General features: G+C 41.0%; 3 protein-coding genes and 2 non-coding genes across 5 annotated transcripts in view; 4 read left to right on the forward strand and 1 right to left on the reverse strand.

The window, feature by feature from the left end:
• LOC142971565 (palmitoyltransferase ZDHHC14-like) overlaps positions 1-4,421 on the forward strand; it is a 13,350-nt gene extending 8,929 nt beyond the window's left edge. The window contains exons 9-11 of the mRNA XM_076112133.1: positions 636-709; positions 839-867; positions 1,371-4,421. Coding sequence (XP_075968248.1) covers positions 636-709; positions 839-867; positions 1,371-1,814 — 547 coding nt within the window. The 3' untranslated portion in view covers positions 1,815-4,421. The remainder of the gene's footprint in view (positions 1-635; positions 710-838; positions 868-1,370) is intronic.
• Positions 4,422-5,289: 868 nt separating this feature from the next.
• Positions 5,290-10,122, forward strand: LOC142971555 (ribonucleoside-diphosphate reductase subunit M2-like). The gene is made up of 10 exons (XM_076112122.1): positions 5,290-5,637; positions 5,792-5,857; positions 7,713-7,862; positions 7,940-8,056; positions 8,151-8,284; positions 8,385-8,479; positions 8,561-8,694; positions 9,027-9,131; positions 9,221-9,334; positions 9,674-10,122. The coding sequence occupies exons 1-10, from the start codon at positions 5,548-5,550 to the stop codon at positions 9,824-9,826; spliced, it is 1,158 nt and encodes a 385-aa protein (XP_075968237.1). The 5' UTR covers positions 5,290-5,547; the 3' UTR covers positions 9,827-10,122.
• On the forward strand, positions 8,766-8,904 carry LOC142971610 (small nucleolar RNA SNORD94). The gene has a single exon (XR_012959376.1). It is a non-coding gene; the product is annotated as a small nucleolar RNA SNORD94 (small nucleolar RNA).
• On the forward strand, positions 9,392-9,530 carry LOC142971611 (small nucleolar RNA SNORD94). Its single transcript, XR_012959377.1, has one exon. It is a non-coding gene; the product is annotated as a small nucleolar RNA SNORD94 (small nucleolar RNA).
• Positions 10,123-10,948: 826 nt separating the features above from the next.
• LOC142971556 (galectin-8-like) lies at positions 10,949-17,268 on the reverse strand. The gene is made up of 8 exons (XM_076112123.1): positions 17,134-17,268; positions 16,603-16,691; positions 16,148-16,358; positions 14,612-14,731; positions 13,893-13,919; positions 12,648-12,736; positions 12,289-12,457; positions 10,949-11,609 (listed from the first exon to the last, which is right to left on the reverse strand). Exons 1-8 carry the CDS (start codon positions 17,170-17,172, stop codon positions 11,460-11,462), a joined length of 894 nt encoding a protein of 297 aa, XP_075968238.1. The 5' UTR covers positions 17,173-17,268; the 3' UTR covers positions 10,949-11,459.
• Between the last annotated feature and the right edge of the window lie 977 nt (positions 17,269-18,245).

Consider the following 18,245-nt stretch of genomic DNA (forward strand, 5'->3'; position numbering starts at 1 on the left):
CTCAGGACTAAACTCTGGACTAAACTCTGACTGAACACAGCACTAAACTCAGGAATAAACTCTGACTGAACACAGGACTAAACTCTGGACTAATTCCAGGACTAAAACACGTATTGAAGAACTCTATTGGCGTTAATTAATCCAGCTTCTACACTGCGTGAGATTGGAGGTCTCAGATAATGACTAAACTGTGGACTGGTCTGGACTAAAACAAGACTAAAATCTGCCTAAACACTGGACTAAACTCTGGACTGGTCTCAGGACTACAATCAGGACTAAATTCAGGATGTAGTTTGTTTCTTTCTTTCCACCACTCTTCTTCTTCTTCTTCTTCTTCTTCTTCTGAGATCACTTTCTCTCCCCTCAGCTGTTCACTCTTTCTTCTTCTCTGCTGACAAACTGAGAAACGATGATAATCAGAGTTTATCCTCCGTATCTTCTGCTCTCAGCTGTCTTCATCATCACTGAGGACACATTCAGTAGAACTCATTCTGTCTTCTTATTTAATGTATCCCTACTTTAATGTATTCTCGGTTTATCGTGGACTTTCCTCACGTATTGTATTTTTATCAGAACATGGTGTCAATAAAGTTTGAATTTGAATGAAAGTGAATAACTGAGACTCTGTGTCCCAGTTTGATTGACAGGAGAGGTCTGATCCCGTCTGACATGCCCCAGACCGTCTCCCAGTCCAACCAGTGTAACCAGTGCAACCAGTCCAACCAGTGTAACCAATACAACCAGTCCAACCAGTGCAACCAATACAACCAGTGCAACCAGTGTAACCAGTGCCACCAGTGCCACCAGTGCAACCAGTCCAACCAGTGTAACCAGTGCAACGGGACCACGCAGCACCACAGTCGCATGGTAGGTGGAGGATCACTGACCAGTACTGACCCGTCATTATGTTATATATATTATCTATAAATCAGACGGACTCACGAGAAGCTACAGTCAAATCTAAGAAACAGGAGAATGAATAAAAGCACATCACGTCAATAAATAAATATCAATAACCGTTAAAATAAATAGTTCTTAAAGTTTATACTATTATCCCCTCAGCTATAATACAATGTTCTTTGTGATACATTTACATATTTTTCTTCAAACTAATCTAATGAATTAGACATTATATTGTCTTTTAATAAAACAGTAACGTACTGTTAGAAAGTCTCTGTTCCAACGTTGCATCTTTAGTTTTTAGAGTTGTTAAACATGTCACAGAGATTGTGGATACGTTTCCCTCTGTGTAGTATTCATGTTATAGTTTATGTCAGAATGTTCTAACCAGCAGCAACTGAAGGTGAAGGTGAGTTCTCTGTGTCTCCTGTTTCCTCGTGACGAGTCCTTTCCTCTGAATGTCTCCTCAGTGTGATCAGGGTCAGTGCCTCCAGAGCACCAAGTTTGTCCTCCAGGCCGCCGCCACCCCTCTGCTCCACAGCGGCCCCGTGGTCCTGGCCCCTCTGCCGGCGAAGACAACCACTCTGGGGGGCCCCTGCGCCTACCTGGCCCCCTCCCAGCCCTCGCTGCCGTCCTGCGGGGGGGACGTCCTGACCCTGAGAGATGCCGCCGCCGACTCCCACTGCCACCACCACCTCCGCCACCACCACCATCACCACCACCACCAGTTCGTCAGCGCGGAGGAGACGCCCTGCTCCACGCCACAGGGCGCCCTGCCGTGCCCCGCCCACCTGCACCCGCACCCGCACCCGCACCTACCTGTCCCCGGCCCCGCAGCACTGTACGACCCGGCCAGTCAGGACGCTCTGCACGAGGACTCGGTCAGAGGACTCGTCAAACTCAGCTCGGTCTGAACCCGTCGCCTCTTTACTTGAACCTGTTTCACCTCAGACGTCCTCCTCCTACCTGTGACGTGTTTCCTGTCTGAGGTGTTGAAGCAGAAACACACTTTGTGAACACACAAAGACGAACACGAAGCCTGGAGTTATTTTCTGATTTAACTTGAGTCCACAGAGTGCAAACATGTCGAAATGTAGACAAAGAAAAGTAGAGTAAGAGAAGTAGAATCACATTTTGACAAACAGGCGATTTCTTTATTGTCTTTCTTTATTGTCTTCATTGTCTTTCTTTATTGTCTTTCTTTGTTGTCTTTCTTCATTGTCTTTCTTTATCTTCTTTCTTTGTTGTCTTTCTTCATTGTCTTTCTTTATCTTCTTTCTTCGTTGTCTTTCTCCATTGTCTTTCTTTATTGTCTTTCTTTATCTTCTTTCTTTATCTTCTTTCTTTGTTGTCTTTCTTTGTTGTCTTTCTTCATTGTCTTTCTTCATTGTCTTTCTTCGTTGTCTTTCTTCGTTGTCTTTCTTTGTTGTCTTTCTTTGTTGTCTTTCTTCATTGTCTTTCTTTATCTTCTTTCTTTATCTTCTTTATTTGTTGTCTTTCTTCATTGTCTTTCTTTGTTGTCTTTCTTCATTGTCTTTCTTTGTTGTCTTTCTTCGTTGTCTTTCTTTGTTGTCTTTCTTTGTTGTCTATTGTCTTTCTTCGTTGTCTTTCTTTGTTGTCTCTCTTTATTGTCTTTCTTTGTTGTCTTTCTTTGTTGTCTTTCTTCGTTGTCTTTCTTTGTTGTCTCTTTGTTGTCTCTCTTTGTTGTCTTTCTTTGTTGTCTTTCTTTGTTGTCTTTCTTTGTTGTCTTTCTTTGTTGTCTTTCTTCGTTGTCTTTCTTTGTTGTCTTTCTTTGTTGTCTCTTTGTTGTCTCTCTTTGTTGTCTTTCTTTGTTGTCTTTCTTTGTTGTCTTTCTTCGTTGTCTTTCTTTACATCACAACATGTCACCCAGGATAAGCTGCTCCGCTGCCAAACTTCTTCTTATTTTAGTTTAAGTTGATGTGGAACAAAGAGAACCGACCCGATGAGAATCTTCAGGTTTTCATTGTTTATGAGTTCATGATTTTGTGTCGGATGAAGCAACATCACTGCCAGATGTTGAGCTGGAGGGTCACATCTGTAAAGACCCACCACAATCAGTAAAGTAAATCCACTCAAAATGTTCCGCCTCGAGTTCAACTGTGGTGACCTTTAAGCTGTGAACCGGCTCTATTGAGGCTCTATTGAGGCTCTATTGAGGCTCTATTGAGTATTAACTGATCCTGATGAGGTTTTAAAGATCCTTCAGAAGCCCCCGTGGCAGCTGACTTAAAAACAATAAATGCCTTTTTTAAATTTTATTTATTTAATATAAAAATCTGACAGAGACAGAGACCGGTTCACCCGACAGTGAAGCATGAAGCTCAGACAAACTGACAATAATCACTAAACCTGTTTAAGGACTCGCTGCACTAATATGAGCTCCAGAGAGGTGATGAACGCTCACCTGATCACCGCCTTATGGAAGCTCCTTTCAGCCAGTAAACCAAAAATATGACTAAAAAAATATCCTGACAGTCAATATAATGACTCAGTATCTTAAAATAATGACTCAGTATCTTAAAATAATGACTCAGTATCTTAAAATAATGACTCAGTATCTGATAATGACTCAGTATCTTATAATGGCTCAGTATCTGATAATGAATCACTATCTGATGACTCAGTATCGTATGACTCAGTATCTGATAATGACTCAGTATCAGATACCATACGGCCTTCTGGGAGCTGTCGTGGTGAAACGACGGTTTCCAGATGTTGGCGGCTGACGGACGAATCACTCGTCGTGTTTTCTCTTCACTCGAGTGACGACGTATCTTCGTAACAGACTCGAAAGCTTCTGATTGGACGGTTGACTTTGATAATAATTGTGTTTTTTGTGCCAAGAATTTCTTGTCCACCTCCAGCTGTTTCATTAACAACTGTGTTTTTCAATAAAACGTACTTTAAATATAAAGAGAAGAAGAAGAAGAGTGTTTGATTGTATTTTAAAGCGTTAAATAATAAATTAACTTTAATATGTCAAACACATCCTTCATTTAACTTAAACACGCTTCTCTGGGTCAACTCTCTGAATACTATTCTCTAGTTTTACTTATTCAATCGTGTTTGGGGATTTGTCTTTTTCTCCTTTTCTTTATTATCATTATTTTAATTATATTATTATATATATAATATTATTTTATTAATGATTTATTGTTCCTTATTGTTTGTTTCTTATAAAAGGCAAACTTTGAAATATTAGTAAAGCGATAGTTAGTTATGAGCCACATGACTGATATTATCTGTTTTATTGTTCCTCTGAAGGAGCACGTGGAGTTAAGGATAATCCATTACTAACAGCTGCTCATTGCCTAAAAACACATTTGCAAGCAGCAGAGGAAAGCAACTAAATACATTGACTGAAGTAGACGTTTGTGGTACTTCTACTGCTACCAAATACTTTTATTGCTCTACATTTCAAAGGGAAATATTGTACTTTTCACTTCACCACATTCAGTTACTTTGATACTAATAAATGAGTGTTATTATAGATTAAACAACACTTCATAGTCATTCAAATTAAATTACCAGCTGCAACATTAAAGTGACGAACACAAGATGTAATGATTAATTATTATTAATGTCAATGACTGTCTGTCTGCAAATTACATCATTGTGATATTTTTGTTCTTTTTCCTCAAAAGAACAAAATGAATACATAACTCTGACTTACAACAGTTTTTTTATACTGTGGTTTTGCTACTTGTCTATTTTAATATTAATATAAATATCAGTAAGGAATATTTTTGAAGTATGGAATAAAGGAAAAGTAAATAATATGTCTGTTTAATAAAAAGGATCTAGTATTAAAATGGTGCAGTAATGGTCCAGATTCAGTAGGTGGCAGCAATGCGACATAACGTCTGCCGGCTGCCGTAAAACCCCAACGAAGAAGAAGAAAGTCTTCCCAAACAGCAGCCAATCAGCGCTCTCGCTTCGGCGGCAACCAGGAAGCAGTTGTTGCGTTAGAGCAGATTATCTTTAAGGGAGGAAATCCTCTTAAACACGTCTGAATTTAGATGTAAAAAGAAGCTACAACTGTTGTTTTAGAGCCTGAAACCTGAACGGATTTAAGATACAACACGTTCAATTAATAAAAGACACAAATACACAATTATTCTACCGTTAAATCCGTGTTTCTTTTGACGAAGTGACGTGAAAAGTATTATTTTGGCGCTTAATTTAGGTGACAACGCTTTTATTACAGTAAACAATAAACAAACCAGAAATGAACTCTATAAATGATGTCACACATGTATTATAACACATTAAAACAAATAAAATAAATGTCAGACACGTAATTTCAATAGTTGCGTAACGTCTCTTTCGTTCAGTTTCGTAACCTCCGCACAAACAAAGATATTTTTTTTTGAGTTTCCCACAGCTGGTCAGCCGTCACGTGAGCGCGGCTTCGCCACCTGATTGGCTCCGTCCGCAGCGGTACTTTAACCAGCCGGTCACGTGCTGATTCCTGCGTTCTAGCGCCAATATTCGTATAAAGGAGGCGGAGCGGACGAGAGGAGCCGCTTCAGTCTCTCCGCTCCTCGTCTCCGTGTCGGCTGCTCTTAGTTTCTCCTCCTCCTGGTTTTATAAAGTTTTAACTACTTAACTTATCTTTTATTCAACATGTCTTCTGCTCGCAGTCCTCTTCGTGTGAAGAACGAGAAGTCCCTCAGCGGTCAGATGGACAACATGTCTCTGGACAAAGAGAACACGGTGAGAGAAAACAACTGAACGCTAGAAGTCTTAGCGGCGGCCATGTTCTCCTCACTTGTGTTTTAATGTGTATTTCAGCCTGTAAAAGTATTCGTTGTGTGTATAAAGTACATGTTTGTTCACGGAGGATTTCTTCTTCTTCTTCGTCTTTCAGCCACCGAGTCTGAGCGCGAGCCGCATCTTGGCTTCAAAAACCGCGCGAAAAATCTTCAGTGACGCGGTGAGTGAGACCCGGATGTACTGAGACTTTCTTCTTCTTGTCATTTAACGGTCACATTATGTTAAAGTCGTATTACTGTGTTTTGGTTATTTTGATCACGTGGCGCCCAAAGTGTCGGTTCTGGCGCCAAAAAAAAACGATCAGCTGTTCCTGTTGATGATCGATCAGCTGTTCCTTCTAGTTTCTCTACAGTTATAAGTAATAGTTGAATTGTATCTGCAGTTGATCCTAATAGATTATAGATGAACATTCGAGGTTGTGATGATTGTTTTCGATCAATCGTTGGTTTGTAACATGCTTCCTAGAGCAGGGGTTCTTAACCTTTTTGACCTCGGGGCCCAACTTTTAATATTAACAGTAGTATTAGTAGTAGTATTAGTTTAACTAATTGATCTCACTCTTGGTTTGATTTGTATTCAATAACTATATTAAATCCACTTACAGTTTAACAAGCAAAACTCTTGTCAAATAAATGAGATGATACAATGTGATGATCACAAAGACATTTATTTATCATGTGTATGTAAACCTGCATACACAACAAGAAGCCAACAGGCTTTCCCACGAGTGTTGGATGTTTCGTCGCTAGGTGTGGCTTTATTTTTGAAGGCTTCAAATAAAACCAAATAAAATGTGTCTGGAGCCGCAAAAGCTGAAGAATAAAGACAATTCTTGACATTTTATTGCAATTTTACCTGGTATAACAATATCAAACTCTTATGAAGAGGAGAGCTGAGGAATCATCTCCAGCGTGACACTGTTCAGCACATGCTGTGTGCTTGTTCTGGAAGCAGACAGTAAGTCAGCATCGTTGGCAGTGAAAGCAAATGAAGACGTCCACGCAGAGTCAAACTCTCTATTTTCCTCCGTGACTTTTCTTTATTTGGATTTATCCATGGATAGTTTACAGAGGGCGGGGGTCTGAAAATCATGATGAGCCGTTTGCGTTCACGGGGGGAAAGTGTTTGACGGGTAGAGGATTTAACTGCCTGTGGGAATAATTAACATATAAGATTCTGTTCATTCTTGCTTATAAATTATATTCTCTCTGAACACGTTTCTCTTTTTGGAGAACGTCATGCGAGATATCTTCTTCGATTAGCGCAATGTTCCTGCTCTTCTTTCTATTTCCTCGTCTCTCCCCCGTGTGTCACGGTGTGTGTAAACATCGCTCGAGTCAGGAAACCTGTCAGAATACTCGTATTGAGCTGCATCACCTGATGTGATTTACAACGCATTGGTCGGTGTGTTTCCTGCACCGCCGAACAAGTGCCGTAACGGCTGGATAAGACGCGCCGGTTAAAGTATGAACTCGGTGCCTAATGTGTATAATTCCGAATTATCTATCGGATTTAGGGCCTGGGTCCGGATCCGGTCCGCCTGTTGGGGACCCCTGATGTAGACTCAGGGAGCCGCAACAGAGGGGCTGAAGAGCCGCAGGTTGCCGAACCCCTGGGCTAGCGGCTAGCTGAGTGTCGTCTTCTGCTTATTGGCGCTTATTAAAACAACTCACTGACGCATTACCGCCACCAGATGGTGGGAAGCTATATTGTAACTGAGCGTCTCATGGATAACAGTAATGTCTCTGGTGTCTTCAATTGATAACCTATGCGGTCTCGCGGCCCACAGGTGCAAAACTGAAAGTTTTTTGCGGCCCTCTAGGTGGCGCTCGCGGCCCACATGGTTAAGAATCACTGTCCTAGAGTCAACATGACGTCTTTGTTTAGTCGCCTGAAGATGTTTATGTGATGAATGATGTAAAGCTTAGTTCATAACTTCAGCTCTAATTTAAACCAATAAAGTTGTGAAGTGTGTAGTCACGTGTGTGTATTAACCTATCTGTGCGTTCTCTCAGTCTGAAGCCGTGAAGAAGAGCAGCCCCGAGGAAGAGGAGGAGCCTCTCCTGAAGAACAACCCTCATCGCTTCGTCATCTTCCCCATCCGGTACCACGACATCTGGCAGATGTACAAGAAGGCCGAGGCCTCCTTCTGGACCGCGGAGGAGGTAACCGTGGAGAAGAGTGTGTGGGCGTGGCCTCCGGGTGTGCGACGATGTCGTGCTCACTTCCTGTCTGTGTCCAGGTGGATCTGTCCAAAGACCTGCAGCACTGGGAGTCTCTGAAGGACGAGGAGAGGTTCTTCATCTCTCACGTGTTGGCCTTCTTCGCCGCCAGCGACGGCATCGTCAACGAGAACCTGGTGAGCTGCTCTCAGATCAGCTGTTGTTGATATAAAGTCTAAATGTTGACGTTATTTAAGCGTCTCCTCACGTTGTTCTCCGGGTGACCACCAGGTGGAGCGCTTCACTCAGGAGGTCCAGGTGACGGAGGCTCGCTGCTTCTATGGGTTCCAGATCGCCATGGAGAACATCCACTCGGAGATGTACAGCCTCCTCATCAACACCTACATCAAGGAGCCCACCGAGAGGTGAGACCACCAGAGACCTGGTCCTGGTGCTAGACCTCTACTGGTCTCTGGTACTACACTCTACTGTTCTGTGCCTGACGGTGCGTTCAATGACCCTCAGAGAATACCTGTTCAACGCCATCGAGACTCTGCCGTGTGTGAAGAAGAAGGCCGACTGGGCGATCAACTGGATCGGCAACAAGGACGCCAACTTCGGTAAGACCTGCTCTCTGGTCCGGTATCTGGTGTTTATCTGGTACTTATCTGGTGTTGATCCTCACTCTGTGGTTCCTCCAGGAGAACGTGTGGTGGCCTTCTCCGCCGTGGAGGGAATCTTCTTCTCTGGTTCCTTCGCCGCCATCTTCTGGCTGAAGAAGAGAGGCCTGATGCCCGGCCTGACCTTCTCCAACGAGCTCATCAGCAGAGACGAGGTCAGTAGTGCTGGTTTCACTGTGTCCTGACTGGTCAGTATGGATTATTGACCACGGGGTCAGGGGTCAGGTCTGTGGTGATGAGAAGCGCAGGGGTACGGACCTCAGCCAATGATGGGGGCTGAGTGCTGCTGCACACGTTCTGATTGGAGGACGAGTGGTTCACTGACAGAACGACAGCAGCACGACACAGACGCTGGTCTGAACAGACCTGACACCTGTAGGGTTCCGCCTGTAACACGCCTGTAGGGTTCCACCTGTGTCTGCTTCCTGGTCTCGCTGCGTGTGGTGCCGGTCTCACTGTGTCCTGACTGTTCTGTTACTGGTTTCAGGGGCTCCACTGTGACTTTGCTTGTCTGATGTTCAAACATCTGGTGAACAAACCGTCGGCAGAAACGGTGACCAAGATCATCCAGAACGCGGTGGAGATCGAGCAGGTCTGTGGACACGTTGTGGTCTCTGTGCTCCGGTCGATGGTTGAACTGGGTTCACTGGGTGGTTTAACGTGTTCTGGTTTCTCTCTCAGGAGTTCCTGACGGAGGCTCTGCCGGTGAAGCTGATCGGGATGAACGGGGAGCTGATGAAGCAGTACATCGAGTTTGTAGCCGACAGACTGATGCTGGAGCTCGGCTTCACGAAGGTAAGAGCGTCCCGACAAAACCACAGCTCCCAGTGGACCACGGGGTCAGGGGTCAGGTCTGTGGTGATGAGAAGCGCAGGGGTACGGACCTCAGCCAATGATGGGGGCTGAGTGCTGCTGCACACGTTCTGATTGGAGGACGAGTGGTTCACTGACAGAACGACAGCAGCACGACACAGACGCTGGTCTGAACAGACCTGACACCTGTAGGGTTACGCCTGTAACACGCCTGTAGGGTAACTCTATATTTGTGAACTATAGACAGAACAAACGGGTCTGACGGTCTAAATGTTCCTCTTTCACGTGAGTTAAACTTGGTTCTGCGTTGGTTCTCTGCAGATCTACCGGGTGGAGAACCCCTTTGACTTCATGGAGAACATCTCTCTGGAAGGAAAGACCAACTTCTTTGAGAAGCGAGTGGGCGAGTACCAGAGGATGGGCGTGATGTCTGGAGGCTCAGACAGCACCTTCAGGCTGGACGCAGACTTCTGAGGAAACACTAAGACTCAAACCCTCTGACGGACTCTACCTCTCTCCCCCAGTGCATGCTGGGATTGGCTCTTACACAAATATCAGATAAATATTTTTATGAAGCGTCATCGTAATGAAATCAAACCTCTGCAGAGACATTCCACATGGTGGCCATCTTGTGTTTTTGTAAATAACTTTACCTGCATTTTGTGATAAATGTATTTATTACTTTTAGTTTAATTGGTGAGTTAAAGTACTTTGTCAAATATGTACAGTTATGTTTTGTTTTTTAGTAATAAAAGTTATATAAATATAAATCTGGTTGCAGCTTGTTTTATCACAAGTTTAAGATAATTATATAATTCATTAAAACAAACAGTTTCAGTTTAAAGTTTAGCAAATGAAAATATATGAAACATGAACTCAACTCACGTTAATACTTTTAAAATGAAGCAGTTTAACTATCATCTCGACCAATGTTTGGTTTAGACGTCATGGCTGGTATTTATATTAATCCATAACTGACGCAGTATACTGTCTTTTCTTTAACGTATCGTATGACCTCAAATGTCAGCATCGTATTTCATTATGTGTCGGAAGACATTTATTGAGAAGCGTTACATCACAAGTCTGAAGAATTCATAGTTTCTTACGTCATGAAAGTGTCAGCGGGAATTCCTAAATGAATTATACAGAATGACGTAAGGTTAGTGATGTGACCTTTCGTGTCGAGTAATCCAGGAAGATTTTTATGAAGCGCGTATCGAGGCTTGTGTCTGATGTATGTGGTGACGTTCGAAGCCTCGCGAAACATAAGCAGTCACAAACCACATTACACAAGCACATCAGGCTGTGGCTCAATGGGTAGAGACGGTTGTCTGGTAACAGCAAGATCGATCCTCAGTTGCTACATGTTTTGTGCCGACTTGTACCTGAGCAAGACACTGAACCCCGGGTGCTTCTCAGCAGCCCACTGCTCCCAATAAGCTAAGGACGGGTTAAATGCAGAAGTCAAATTTCGTATATATGACAATAAAATCCTAACTAACTTTTTTACTTTTCATGTCACTTATTTCTCCGCAATTTGTTTCCACTTTCCCTTTTGACCCCCCCATTGTATCATAAAGACAGACACCATATTAATAAGTTCATAAGTTATGTATCACACATCATTCATTTATTCAATTCAATGCTTCACACACCAAAGCCATGGTGTCATTTTAATCACTGCCTGTTTTACATTTATTGTCCACTTGATGGCGCAGTAGAGCAGATGAAACACCGTGAAGCTTCGACCCATGTGTGAACCAATTGGCTGGAAAGCTTCAATGCTTCATGAAGCTTCATCTCGCCATCACTAGTTAGTACACATTAGTACACAACCTCTGACAGATGTACATGTATGAAACCCTTTCATTCATAATAAGATGCTTTATTAATGTTTGTTTGAAGACGTTCTGCTGGTCTACAGAAGCTTCACGTGTTGGTTTGATCTGGTCATAAACAGTACATTAGTTAATAGTTTGATGTACTTCTGGAAGGTAACTGTTGTTTTACTTCATATCGTTACAGCCTGTACGACGCTGCTCCATCTTATAAATGATGACATCATACATATATACATTTTACAACCTGCATTAAGTGAGCGAGTCCGTTAGAGGATCTTGACGTCCAGCAGCGTGACGCCTCCCAGGACCTCCAGCTGGGAGACCCGGCTCAGGTCCTGGACCCGGTGTTTGTAGTCCACCAGGTGGAGCCCGTTGACGGCGACTCTGAACTGCTGAGACTCACAAAGGATGATCATCTGCAGAGAAACAAACATTCATTATGTTGTTTATTCACACAGCGCTGATGTTACAAACTGCTCCACAGGATAAAGAACTAATACACTTATTTAAAACCACGAAAAACTTTTATTTTGAAATTAAAATGTAGACGTTGCCGAAACTGAAATAAAATCTATCACATTAACAATGTTGCCTACTGTTCTATATTTTATATATACACACACACACACACACACACACACACACACGACTTAAATCCAAATATAAAAACCATTAGTGAAAGATATCCGTGTCTTCTGGTAAAACCTTTTAATATGTCAAAAGGAACGCTCTTAAATTCATTTGATGAGGTCACACTTAAACATTGTGATGATGTCACATATACTCACTAACATAAGCTCTTAAATATGTAACATTTCTGATTCATCAAGCTGTTAAAGTCTGTGCTGATGGATAGATGTGCATTATCAGCATAGAAGTTGATATTAATCATGTAAACACACAATATGGAGCTCTGGGGGACGCCAATGTTTACACCAACAGAAACTGTGTTTATTATTGTTTACAGATGTTTCTATGACAACAAAACAACCAGTCTTCTGTCTTTTCATGACATCATCATCATAAGGAAGCTTAAGGACATTTTACGGTGCTATAGATAGAGCCTTGAAGGTGTAGATGTCGGTGGTGTTGTACCTCAAAGTATCGGCCCCCGCTGAAGGGGAAGGAGGAGCCCAGCCTCCTCTCCTCGGGGCCCCAGCACTCAGACAGGAAGGAGTTCCTGACGAAGACCTCTTTGTTCAGACGAGGGTTCAGATGAAGAGCGATGTCGCTGCTGCCGGACACTCGCAGGTTCACAGCGAAACTAAAAACACAGACGATGAACGGATACGTGTTCAGGTTACAGCAGAGAAAACACACAAATATTCAACATTCTCATATTAAGATATTCAGGAACCTTCTGACGTACAATAACGAACATCTGATTTGAACGCTTATTCACTTGTTTTGTCTCTTTTGCTAAATAACATTCAGAAAGCTAACGGGTTGTTCACCTCTCTGCGTTCTGATTGGTTTGTCCTTTGACGGTGATGCTGCGTCCAGCGCTCAGTCCGTTCAGCAGCTCTCCTCTGAAGGGAACACGCTGTGCAAACAAGACCTCATCAGAGACTACAACACCTGGACCACTGAAGTCTCTTCCTCCATCAACTCATCTCAAAACAGGAAAATCCCCCCAAAAAACTGAAGAAATTAATTACATTTTACGCATAAAATGTTACAAGTTAAAGGTCACATTGTTTATGTAGCCAAGCTGCTAAATGATTAGATAATAAAAGTACTGACGGAGTTTATTTCTGCACTGAGCAAAAGACTCAGAGGACAGCCGGCTCGTTAGCTAGCTTGCTAATGCTACACAGGACAAGCTAACTGTGGGACAGGTGGCTAGTTAGACGAGCCCATTGAACTACATGAACACTTTACTACCGAACATCTGCCTCTTATTGATCGGAGTATATTAAATATAATTTCCTATTTATTTCTGTGTTAATGTTGATATGATACGTGTGTTTACATCGCTGAATGTAGATTTATCACGTTTTGAGAGATAAAATAACAGTGTTCTGGGAAATAGTAGTAAAGGGGCTACAACAAATACACACAACACACACACATATATATATATATATATGTATATATATATACAAATATATACACACAGTATATGTATATGGTTTGTGGTTTGTAGCAAGTAGCATGTGAATCTGTCGATCAAGAGGTAAAGATCGTTAAAATGTTTTCTTAATGAGAAGAACAAACAGAACTCTATGAACGACAGCAGAAGAGAGAATTAAACTGTTTAATGTGCCAAAAATATTGAGTTGAAAAACAAAATAACTTTTCAGATTATTTGAAGAAAGGAAGTAATAGAACAAAGTAAAGTTAGTGTAAATAATGTTAAACTGTAGAAGCCCAAAGAGACTTTATGAGAATTATAACGTAAACAGGAAACTGTAATTAACATTATAACGTTATAATGTTCTACGTGTGTAATTCAGTAAAAATGCATTAATGTGATTTCCATGGACTCATAAGAGCGTTTTATGACGATAGTATAATGAACATGTAAAATCTGTTTACATTTAATTGTTTTCTATTCATGAAAGCGGATTCAAAATGATAAATCTAATATTCTAACAGTCTGGAAACAGCACTCAACATTTTATTTTCTGAAACTTAATCTTAATATTTTGACACATTTGTATAATAAAGCTTCCATAACCAACCACAGCAAAACTCACCAAGTCACCCGGAGAACAGATCAACGTCTAACATGAAAAACAAAACAATCACTTTATTAAAAGACAACAACTGAGACCATCTCACTGGAGTCCCACAGGGCTCCGTGTTAGAGTCTCTGCTGCTTCCTCTTTAGAGTCTCTGCTGCTTCCTGTTTAGTCTCTGCTGCTTCCTGTTTAGAGTCTCTGCTGCTTCCTGTTTAGAGTCTCTGCTGTTTCCTGTTTACATGCTTCTCTTTGTACAAAATATATCAATATAAGATGCACTTTCATTGTTATGCTGACAATAATCATTTGTATGTACACATAACACCTGCAGACAATCTGGGCTTTTAAAATGAGATATTTGATAAATTGATAAAATGAGATTTTTAATCATATGAACTGAAGTAAACACGTTCGGTTATATATTTGATAAATGATCAAAATGTTTCTGTATGGTGACAGATTAACTGTTTCAGCTCCAAAGTTAATAAAGAACAAACTGTCTGATGGAGGTTCTGGCTCATCTCTGCTTCTTCCTGATTGGTCGGTTGGGTCACAGACGAAACAACAACAACAACACCACATGTCATTCCTCTTCATCACGTGTCTGATCACATGAAGAAGAGGCTCCTCTTCATCACGTGTCTGATCACACGAAGAAGAAGCTCAGCGGCTCCTCTTCATCACGTGTCTGATCACATGACGAAGAAGCTCAGCGGCTCCTCTTCATCACTCACTTGGCTCGGCAGGATTCCAACAGCTTCCACTTGAACCTTCCCAGAAACACACAAGGTGTCGACTCGCTCCAGATCCACTTTGTGTCTGAACTCCAACAGGTGAGCTCCGTTCACCGCCACCTGCAGCACAAAGTACTCCATACTTTACACAAAGTACTCCATAGTATACACAAAGTACTCCATAGTATACACAAAGTACTCCAAACTATACACAAAGTACTCCATAGTATAAACAAAGTACTCCATAGTATAAACAAAGTCCTCCAAACTATACACAAAGTACTCCATAGTATAAACAAAGTACTCCATACTATACACAAAGTACTCCATAGTATAAACAAAGTACTCCATACTATACACAAAGTACTCCAAACTATACACAAAGTACTCCATACTTTACACAAAGTACTCCATACTATACACAAAGTACTCCATACTATACACAAAGTACTCCATGCTCTACACAAAGTACTCCATGCTCTACACAAAGTACTCCATACTATACACACAGTACTCCATACTTTACACAAAGTACTCCATACTCTACACAAAGTACTCCATACTTTACACAGAGTACTCCATACTTTACTAAGGTAAAAGTAGCAGAACCAGTGGAATAATACTCCATTACATGTAAAACTCCTCAATTAAGAATGTTACATCAGTAAAGTGTCTTTAAATGATCAAACGTTAACGTGCTCATTATGCAGAATATTACATCATTATTAATCATTAATGAATAACTTGTAGTTCATCAAAGTGGAGACAATTAGAGATACTTTGTTTAATACTATCAGAACTCCATCTTATTTCATAATCACATCGTTTTATTAGTTTACTTTATTTATTGATTCATAAAATATAAATAAACATACAACAGATAAATAATATTAATTATTACAGAGAACATAAATTAATAAGCATGTAAAAAATATCTCGTGACTAAAGCTGTCAGATAAATGTAAATACAAAGTTTAAATACTTCCGGGAAAATGGAAATACTCTAGTTGTACTTTATACTGTACTACACCTCAGAGGTACATATTGTACTTCATACTGTACTACACCTCAGAGGTACATATTGTACTTCATACTGTACTACACCTCAGAGGTACATATTGTACTTCATACTGTACTACACCTCAGAGGTACATAGTGTACTTTATACTGTACTACACCTCAGAGGTACATAGTGTACTTTATACTGTACTACACCTCAGAGGTACATAGTGTACTTTATACTGTACTACACCTCAGAGGTACATAGTGTACTTTATACTGTACTACACCTCAGAGGTACATAGTGTACTTTATACTGTACTACACCTCAGAGGTACATAGAGTACTTTATCCTGTACTAGACCTCAGAGGTACATAGTGTACTTTATACTGTACTAGACCTCAGAGGTACATAGTGTACTTTATACTGTACTACACCTCAGAGGTACATAGAGTACTTTATACTGTACTACACCTCAGAGGTACATATTGTACTTTATACTGTACTAGATGTAAGTGAGTCATGTGGTCTCAGACCTTAAACGAGTCCTCCTGGACGAGGACGATGAGCTCAAAGGTCTTCCCGACAGTGAACGGGTTCTGGTTCAGGATCTCCTCTCTGCTCCAGCGTTCCTTCTGCAGAGAGTTACAGACGACGCACGGAGACTTCTTGAACCTCGGGTTGAAGTGAAACGCCACGTCGGCCCTCGGCTTCACGCTGCTGCCGCACGTCAAGTCCACCTGGAACCTGGAACACAGGTAGACCAGTGATGACGTCATGAACACAGGTAGACCAGTGATGACGTCATGAACACAGGTAGACCAGTGATGACGTCATGAACACAGGTAGACCAGTGATGACGTCATGAACACAGGTAGACCAGTGATGACGTCATGAACACAGGTAGACCAGTGATGACGTCATGAACACAGGTAGACCAGTGATGACGTCATGAACACAGGTAGACCAGAGAGGTTTTAAACTGTCTCACCTGTCGGCATCAGACGGCACGGAGCCCTGGATGAGAACCATCTCCCCCGGCAACAGACCGCCCAGGATGGTCCCAGCAAAGGGAACCGCCTTGTGTGGGGGGGGGGAATATATAGTGTCTATAGATGTATATTATATAGACACTATAGATATATATCTATAGTGTCTATATATGACTTAAACAAAGTCGGTACACAAACTATAAAGAGGCTCTTTAATAATGAGACAAACTGTTTATTAACTAATAATTAAATGCAGTATGACGTAGTTGGTCAGAAACGAAACTCCGCGAATATTTTACCGATATAAATGTATTTATGTACATATTTATACATATTCTAAACACGTTAAACGACATTAAATATTCATTACTTTGAGATCAACTTGAGACTAAACTGAGCGGTTAGCTCGGGTGCTAGCTCGCCTGCTAACCAGCTAAATGTTCGGTAAGAAGTTAATTTAACGTTAATGTCGACAATGAAACGGGAGAATGACAATAACCGGACATGAGACCAACACGACGGAGTCTTACCGGGTTAGAGAACGTCTGTCTCGGGTTAGAAACCGACATGTTTAAAGCAGAGAAGCTCGACGCGAAGCTACTCTTTGGACCTTTGTTTACTTCCGTGTTTCACGTCTGTCACTCGGACGACGTCACAAGGATGAGACAAAACCGGCGGCTTCACGCGCAGAGACACCGTTGGGACAACGCACAGTGATGACGTAGTTGTCCGCTCCTTACAGGCTGCGGAAGTGAATTAAAGTCATATAACTAAATCATTAAACCAAGTGACGTCGTTTATCAAAAAATAAAAGTCTCGTTTTTAACCGTTTGTTTAATATTAAATAAGAATTAATAAAACGTTTGTTTTACTCGGGACAATGAAACACTCCACAAAGCTTATTTGGCTGTAGTTAAAATAGAAACTGATAAAAGCTGTAATAAAATAGCATAAAACATGTTTGATTAAATAAACACTTTAAGCATTCATTGAATCTTTTATAATACATTTTATTTTGTAATTATCCTGTAAATAAAACCTTATAACTTTATATACTTTTACTTGTTTACATGTTTATTACTTCTCATTACACACATTCCCGCTGACATCAGTTCATACTTTGTGTAATACTTTATTATCTGCACTGTTACATTGAATGCTTCAACTTGTGTGATCTGTGTTTGAGGTTTTTAATTCTAATTTTCCACTTTTTGAAGATTCTCTGGAAAATATTTCAATGTCAACTTTATTGATTTTATTTGACAGCCGACATAGGAATAGTTTTTAATATTCGACTCCAGAATCTGTTGATTCTATATTTGAGTTTGGATTGTTTCACATTTTATTGACTAAATTTATGGAGAAAGAATTAAAGTTAAGAGTAAAGTTTGACTTCTCACTCGGTGTCTTTATGCTGTTTATGAAGCTAGTCAGTTAGCTTAGCATAAAGACTAGAACCAGGTAGCATTGCTCTGTCCAGAGAGTAAAACAAATAACCACCTGTTGGCTCCTCTAAAGCCCAGATTAATGTTATATTTTACTACTTTAATACAAATATAAAATGAGCTGAGGTTTATATTTATTGGTCGACAACTTACTGAATAAATCACGCTAAACTTTAAATAAATTAATAAAAGAGCAA

Source organism: Anarhichas minor, unplaced genomic scaffold (genome assembly GCF_050575085.1).
Source record: "Anarhichas minor isolate MPS153535 unplaced genomic scaffold, ASM5057508v1 ptg000047l, whole genome shotgun sequence".
Taxonomy (NCBI): Eukaryota; Metazoa; Chordata; class Actinopteri; order Perciformes; family Anarhichadidae; genus Anarhichas; species Anarhichas minor.